This window comes from Arabidopsis lyrata, assembly GCF_000004255.2.
Source record: "Arabidopsis lyrata subsp. lyrata unplaced genomic scaffold ARALYscaffold_5, whole genome shotgun sequence".
Taxonomy (NCBI): domain Eukaryota; kingdom Viridiplantae; phylum Streptophyta; class Magnoliopsida; order Brassicales; family Brassicaceae; genus Arabidopsis; species Arabidopsis lyrata.
The window spans coordinates 1,416,096-1,424,065 of record NW_003302551.1 but is presented as its reverse complement, the minus strand read 5'-3'; the positions used below and the strand labels follow the sequence as shown (position 1 = coordinate 1,424,065).

Below are 7,970 nucleotides of genomic sequence, written 5' to 3'. Positions count from 1 at the left end.
TCTGGTTTCCGGATCAGTCATTGACTTGCTCACGTAGTAAATTGGTTTCTGCTCCCCACAGTCTTCCCGAACCAAGACTCCACTAACCGCGTGGTTTGAAACTGATACGTACAAGTAAAGTTTTTCATCTACTTCCGGTTTGGTCAGTACAGGTGGAGTGGTTAAGTATGCCTTAAGCTGCCCAAAAGCTTCTTCACACTTCTCATCCCAAAGGAATCCTTTGTTCCCTTTTAGAATTTGGTAGAAAGGCAACGACTTATCTGTTGACCTCGAGATAAAACGGTTTAAAGCCGCAATCCGCCCAGTCAACCGTTGTACTTCTTTGAAGTTTCTTGGAGATGGCATGTTCAGAAAGGCGTTAATTTGATTTGGATTGGCTTCAATCCCTCTTTCTGTCACGATATAGCCAAGAAATTCTCCGGATGGGACTCCAAATGTGCACTTTGCCGGGTTCAGCTTCATTTGATATTTATTGAGAATATCAAAACATTCCTCCAAATGTTTAACATGATCTTCTTTCTTCAAAGATTTAACCAACATATCATCTATGTAGACTTCCATAGTCTTCCCGAGGTGATTGTGAAACATTTTGTTCACCAATCGTTGGTAAGTTGCTCCTGCATTTTTCAAACCAAAAGGCATTACCTTGTAACAGTAGATACCCCTATCTGTGATAAATGACGTCTTTTCTTGATCTTCGGGGTTCATCATTATCTGATTATAACCCGAGAAGGCGTCCATGAACGTTAACAGCTCATTTCCAGCGGTGGACTCTACAAGTCGATCTATATGCGGGAGCGGGAAACTATCTTTAGGACATGCTTTATTCAGGTCTGTAAAATCGATGCAAACCCTATCTTTCCCGTTCTTTTTCTTGACAACGACAGTGTTTGCTACCCACTCCGGATATTGCACTTCTCTTATGGACCCTATCTTCAAGAGTTTATCCACTTCGTCGTTTACTATTTTTGCCCGCTCCACTCCAAGCTTTCTTCTTTTTTGTTTCACCGGTTTGAAGCTTGGATCTACGTTTAGTTCATGACAAATTATACTCGGATTTATGCCCGGCATGTCCGCTGCTGACCATGCAAACGATGCTTTGTTTTTCCTTAAGAGTTCGATCAAAGCTTCTTTTATTTGGTCAGTCAAAGTTGCTCCAATTCTAATTTTCCGGTCTGGCTTGTCTTCTTCCAGTACCACTTCGACTACTACATCCTCTTTCTTTTGCCCACTAGGAAATTTTGTTTTTAGTCCTTCTTTTGCGGGCTTCGTTAGTTGCTATTGAATCTTCATACGGTGGCTAGCTAAGTAACAAGTCCGTGAAGCTTCTTGGTCTCCCCGAATTGTTTCCACCCCATTTGATGTTGGAAATTTGATACATTGATGGTATGTAGAGGGAACTGCTTTCATTCGATAAATCCAGGGAGTCCCAAGGATGATGTTGTAAGCTGCGGGCTTATCGAAGACGACGAAGTCCACAATTTTCGATACTTTTTTGGCAAGGACCGGTAGCTTGATTATCCCGAGAGACATGGCTGATTCGCTTGTGAATGCAACTAATGGAGACGGAGGTCCTACTATGTCTCCTCGGCTGATTCCCATTTTTTGTAGAGTACTTAAAAAGATCAAGTCGACCGAACTGCCTGTATCTATAAGGATCCTTGATACTTCGAAGTTTGCGACATCAAGAGTAATGACTAGAGCATCGTCATGCGGTCTTTCGAGATGCCGCGTTTCTTCTTCGTTAAATGATATTGAAGCACCTTGAAAATCAATTTCTTCACTCAAGCTTGCTTTGAGTAAGACATTTCGTCTATGTTTTTTGATGGAACTTATTGAATCTCCGCAAAATCTGGAACCTCCTAGAATCACATTGATCTTCCCCTTCGAACTCCTTGGTTCTTCCTCGTTGGATAACCTTGGTCTTTTGGAATCTTGATCTTTGGAGTTTTCCTTTGCTTCGTGGTATTCCTTCACAAAATCTTTTATATCGAATTTAGAAAGATCGCCACTAGCCCAAAGCTCTGCGAGGTGCTTTTTAAGAACGCTGCAATCCTTGGTTAAATGTCCGGTTACTTTATGAATGTCGCAATATAGACTTTCATCACGGACCCAAGTGTTTGATCTTCCTTTCCCTTGGAATTGCTTCCCGACGGAATTGTTGAAGGGTTGCGACCCGAACTTCCTTGGTCCTTTGCTCTCTCTAGGCTCGAACTTCTTGGTAGGGACGGTGACTGCCGGCTTTTCTTGTTTATTCCGTTTGGCAAAACTTTCTTTTTCGTCTTCTACCTCCATCCAATTGTTTGCGCGGAAGAGTGCATCCTGAATTGTGTCTGGTTTATGAAGTATTAAGTCTTCTTTAAACCTTGAATCATGTCGCAATCCTTTTCGTAGGGCAGATAAAGCTGATTGCTGTGAGATTCTTGGGAGTTTTGATAGCACTCCTTTGAATTTGGTGATGAAAACTCGAAGTGACTCATTAGATCCTTGCGTTATGTTCCAAAGATCGGCATCCGAAACGCTTTTATCCATAAGGATAGAGTATTGCTTTAAGAACACGGCTGATAGTTCGTCGAAATTGCTGATCGAACCCGGCTCTAATTGGGTGAACCACATTAGAGCTTGGCCACATAGATTCTCCGAAAACAGCTTGCAATAGCCTGCGTCCTCATCAGCTTCATCCAATTCGACTCTTCCTGCAGCGATCAGAAAGGCTGCAAGATAGCTTTTTGGATCCTCCAATCCGCTGTAAGGGTCCAACTTGAGCTTCCGGGAATCTTTGATCCTCAAACTTGCAATTCGCGGGATAAAAGGGGTTCGCCTAGCTTCTTCAATGACTCGATTGATGTCTGGCTCCGAACTTGTAGCCTGATGAAATTTTGATTTCATTTCTTTTAATTCCTGGCTAACCTTCTTCATGGTCTCGAACTGGTCGAGGTTCTCCTGCTCGTACTGAGCTGCAAGTTGTTCTTCATCCCCGAGCTGCGTCTCTTCTTCCGACGTCTGAGCTACATTATTAGTAGCACCGGGAGTTGTTTGTCCACTGGTTTCATTTTGTGCAGCGGAACTTGGCGAGTTGAATATCCCTCTTCGGGTTCCCACCGGGTTTCCTGCACTTAAGGAGCGAACACGAGTTTGTATATTATTGACGTTTTGACTAAGAGATACCTGGGATGTTTGCAACGTATCGACGGCCTTCTCCACATCCGAGAACTTTTGTGATATGTCCGACATGGTTTGCTGCATAGCTTTGAGGGTTTCGGCCAATGATGTCCCAACGGCGTCTCCTCCGGACATTGTCGCTTATCTCGGAAATGTAGAAAAGAAGAAATCTGACCACTCAAGAATCCTGATGTCCCCACAGGCGGCGCCAAAATGTGGATGTCGGATTCACACACTCAAGTATTTTGTTAAGTGGGAAAGATAATTCTTGAGGGACAAAAATGAATGCGTAAGAACTTGTAAATTGATACGAAAATTGCTATATATTTCTCTCTTGAGATGAAGATCCCCTTTACATGGCCACTGGCCTCTATATTTATACATAGCTAAACGACATTTAAAATGAGTAATTAAGTACAATTATTTCTTCTTAAATGCGTCCGTTTTGATTCTTCGGCTTTAATGCTCAACGTTTGAATTTGAGTTGACTCTGATCTTCATGGGCCTCGCCTCTTTTGGCCCAAGTGTCCTTAAACCGACTTACCCGTGTCTTCTACACCGAACTCGTGTCACAGTGCAGTCACTTCGGATTCTCGAAATGGTGACAACCACTTCGACCATCCCTTCGGCTCACGGATCCAATGGGCTTCATCCTTTACGGGCCATTATCCTGATTACGTGGCAATCTTTGGTTGGTCTCGTACTTTTGGTGCGGGATCCGACACCAACATCGAGGAGGCGTGTTAAGATCCACATGTGGTCCTTGGTTTGAAGGGGAGATTGTTGAAGTCAAACCAACGTCCCACATCGGAAGATTAGAAAAAAAAAGTCTAATATATAAGTGAAGTCCAACTCCAACTAGTATGAGGCCTTTTGGGAAGGAACCCAAAGACAAATCCGTGCGGGCTTGGCCCAAAGCGGACAATATCATACTATTGGGGAATTAGAATTGGACTTGGACTTGGAAAATTCAACATTATCTACAGTGAACTCAGAAGCGAAAGGTTGTTCTTTGTAGATCTCCATCAAGAGATCGATCATGCTCTCGGTTTCGGGCTTGAACCTCTTGGGATCAAGAGTCTCATTGACAATCTCTTGAATATAAGTGTCTTGTCTTTCAAAACACTCTTTCATATAAACTGTGAGGCCTGACAAATCATCGAGAAAACTAGAATATGGGAAAAAATCAGAGAAAAAAATATTCCCCAAAACGCTTTGAGTCCCATAAATAATCTTGATGAACCTCTTCATCTCTTCCCCATCTTCATTGTACTTCTTCCCGAACGCTTGTCTACACACAACAGAGTTCGTGAACGTCAACATAAGCTCGCTTATATCGACCACTTCGGATTTATCGGCGGCCTTGTTGATCTTATTCATCATTCTCCTAGCCTCTTCCTCCCGTACATGCTTAAAGGTGGCCACACGTACGTGTGGGTGAGAACAAGTGGTTCATCCCCATCTTCCTTATCTCTCGGTAATAAGGTGTGTAGTGGTTCAATGCCATGTGATCACGCCGGCAGTAGGATATGAACTCGTGGCCACGGTGTGGAGGCCGGTCGGCAAAGTTGACATCTTGCATCTTGAGAAGCTCTTTAGCTAACTCAGCTGAAGATATCACCACCATTGTTCTGGTTCCTATCTTGTATGACAAGATTGGTCCGTATTTCTTGGCCCATCCAGCAAAGAACCGTTGTGGGTTAAGCTTTTGAAGCTAGTGGAGGTTTCCGATCACCGGAAGCGGAGATGGTCCCGGAGGCAGCTTGTACCGTTTGGTTTTCGGTTTTTGGTACATGAAGAAGAGGAGAACCGCGGCGAGAGCCACGACGCCGATGATATCTTCCATTCTTAGTTTGTTACTACTTTTGAGTGTGTTACATTAAACAGCACAAAAAAGAAAGGATATCGAGGAAGTGAGTTCCACGCGCCCCTAATTTTTTCTCTCCCAAAGCTTTTCTTGCGACAACCCTAACTCCGCCGTGTTCTTGCCTCTCCGGTGTCTGGTTGCGACCAGCGCCGTGAGAGGGCTGTTGGTTACCTTGGTCTCGTTTCATCTTTGCACTTGAAGACTCCCGAGAGTTGACTCGGCTCTGTTTCTCGTGGCGAGTGTCGTAGGCCTGCCGTGCGCGACGACCGTTTCTCCAGTGACTGAAATCTCATGCTTTTTGCCTCTACTGCCTGTAGACGGCGATAGATCAAGGTGGAGGCTGTGATTTTCGGTCCTAGCGTCTCGCATCTTAAGCTGCGGAGCAAGCTGTTGTTTGTAGATCTGTCCCAGATCGCCTTCTTCCTGGTGTTTACGATCGTCGAGAGTGCTTCCCTTGGCTGTGCCGTGCCGTGGTGTCGCTTCTCCTCTTCTGCTCGGACTCATTTTTTCCAAGATCTCTCTTGGTCTAACCGTCCCGTTTCGGCTCGTGTCTGCCGGAGTCCTGGGTTTCACTGTGTCGGGTTGTTCGCCTTGAGGACAGCTTACTCCCACACGCCGGAAGCCTCTGTCCACTCCGTGCGTGTCGATTTCGTGTGTTGGAGTTTCAATCGAAAGGCTTTCTTTGGCTCTTTGGATGGTTTGGCAGCCTCCTGTTGGGGTTTCGACCCTTTTGAGCTTCTGATTCCTCAGCCTCTCTTTTGTGGCCCTCCTTCGCATAGGTTTTCAGAGCATGGCTTCAGTTGGCGCTTTTTGTCTTTTCTCTTTCGTCGAGCCTTGTCTTTTTTGGAGTTTCATGTCTCTGTTGGCATCTTCTGCTTGTGGACAGCAGCAGGATTATTAGGAGCGTGTTTCTCTCGTGGCGGGTCAGGATCCCTCGTCGAATCAGTAGCTCAATTTGCTTCTTGTGTAGCTGCTGTGGTGGTTGATAAGGTGAGGTTTTAGTTATCGGTGGTAGCTTGCTCTCCTCTCCTTTTGAGATCTCCGCAAGTATTTCAATTCTTTGGTGTATTTCAAGGCATGTTCTCTGTTGTGGCTTCCCGTTGATTTCGCTTTTGTTTGAAGATTGCTTTGCTTTGCGTTTCTTGCCTCTTGCTTGCGGTTTGACTGTGCTTTAGAGGAGCTAGTAGGGCTATTGGCTTCAGGTGTGGTTGTGAATGGTTCTTATTTTGCTCTGCGCTGCTAACTTTGGGAATGAACTTGGTAGAGGGAGCTTGCACCTTTTGCTTAATTTGGCTTGTGAGGTTTCGTTTCTGGGAAAGCTCATGGATTGAAACGAAGAGTCAATCTCACATGACGCAGGGAAAGTATGTGATCGATGATTTGGAGTTTTCACCGTTGACGGCTCGGTCTCGGATCTCATGCGAAAGGCTTATAGAGCAAATTGTCTGTCGTATCTTGGTGTGTTACAATCTGCAACAGCCCTTCTCCTTTGCAACTCATCTGTGTTGGTGTCGGATCCCGCACCAGAAGTACGAGACCAACCAAAGATTGCCACGTAATCAGGATAATGGCCCATAAAGGATGAAGCCCATTGGACCCATGAGCCGAAGGGATGGTCGAAGTGGTTGTCACCATTTCGAGAATCCGAAGTGACTGCACTGTGACACGAGTTCGGTGTAGAAGACACGGGTAAGTCGGTTCAAGGACACTTGGGCCAAAGGGGGTGAGGCCCATGAAGATCAGAGTCAACTCAAATTCAAACGTTGAGCATTAAAGTCGAAGAATCAAAACGGACACATTTAAGAAGAAATAATTGTGCTTAATTAGTCATTTTAATGTCATTTATCGGAGTATAAATATAGAGGCCAATGGCCATGTAAAGAGGAGCTTCCTCTCAAGAGAGAAATACTATAGCAATTTTCGTATCAATTTATAAGTTTTTTACATATTCATTTTTGTCCCTCAAGAATAACCTTTCCCACTTAACAAAATACTTGAGTGTGTGAATCCGACATCCACATTTTGGCGCCGTCTGTGGGGATATTAAGTTCTTGAGTGGTCAGATTTTTTCTTTATCACACTTCCGAGATAAGCAACAATGTCCGGAGGAGACGCCGCTGAGACATCATTGGCCGAAACCCTCAAAGCTATGCAGCAAACCATGTCGGACATATCACAAAAGTTCTCGGATGTGGAAAAGGCCGTCGATACGTTGCAAACATCCCAGGTATCTCTTAGTCAAAACGTCAATAATATACAAACTCGTGTTCGCTCTTTAAGTGCAGGAAACCCGGTGGGAATCCGAAGAGGGATATTCAACTCGCCAAGTTCCGCTGCACGAAATGAAACCAGCGGACAAACAACTCCCGGTGCTACTAATAATGTAGCTCAGACGTCGGAAGAAGAGACGCAGCTCGGGGATGAAGAACAACTTGCAGCTCAGTACGAGCAGGAGAACCTCGACCAGTTCGAGACCATGAGGAAGGTTAGCCAGGAATTAAAAGAAATGAAATCAAAATTTCATCAGGCTACAAGTTCGGAGCCAGACATCAATCGAGTCATTGAAGAAGCTAGGCGAACCCGTTTTATCCCGCGAATTGCAAGTTTGAGGATCAAAGATTCCCGGAAGCTCAAATTGGACCCTTACAGCGGATTGGAGGATCCAAAAAGCTATCTCGCAGCTTTTCTGATCGCTGCTGGAAGAGTCGAATTGGATGAAGCTGATGAGGATGCAGGTTACTGCAAGCTTTTTTCGGAGAATCTGTGTGGCCAAGCTCTAATGTGGTTCACCCAATTAGAGCCGGGTTCGATCAGCAATTTCGACGAACTATCAGCCGAGTTCTTAAAGCAATACTCTATCCTTATGGATAAAAGCGTTTCGGATGCCGATCTTTGGAACTTAACGCAAGGATCTAATGAGTCACTTCGAGTTTTCATCACC

At 44.8% G+C, this 7,970-nt stretch overlaps 1 protein-coding gene and 1 pseudogene across 1 annotated transcript; one reads left to right on the top strand and one right to left on the bottom strand.

Annotated features, from left to right (window-relative positions):
- Positions 1-4,089: 4,089 nt before the first annotated feature.
- On the bottom strand, positions 4,090-5,008 carry LOC9311241 (annotated as a pseudogene).
- A 348-nt stretch (positions 5,009-5,356) lies between these two features.
- Positions 5,357-6,233, top strand: LOC110228253 (the record flags this gene model as incomplete). Its single annotated transcript, XM_021025008.1, has 1 exon — positions 5,357-6,233. A coding segment is annotated over one exon (675 nt), but the record flags the coding sequence as incomplete, so codon positions are not given.
- Between the last annotated feature and the right edge of the window lie 1,737 nt (positions 6,234-7,970).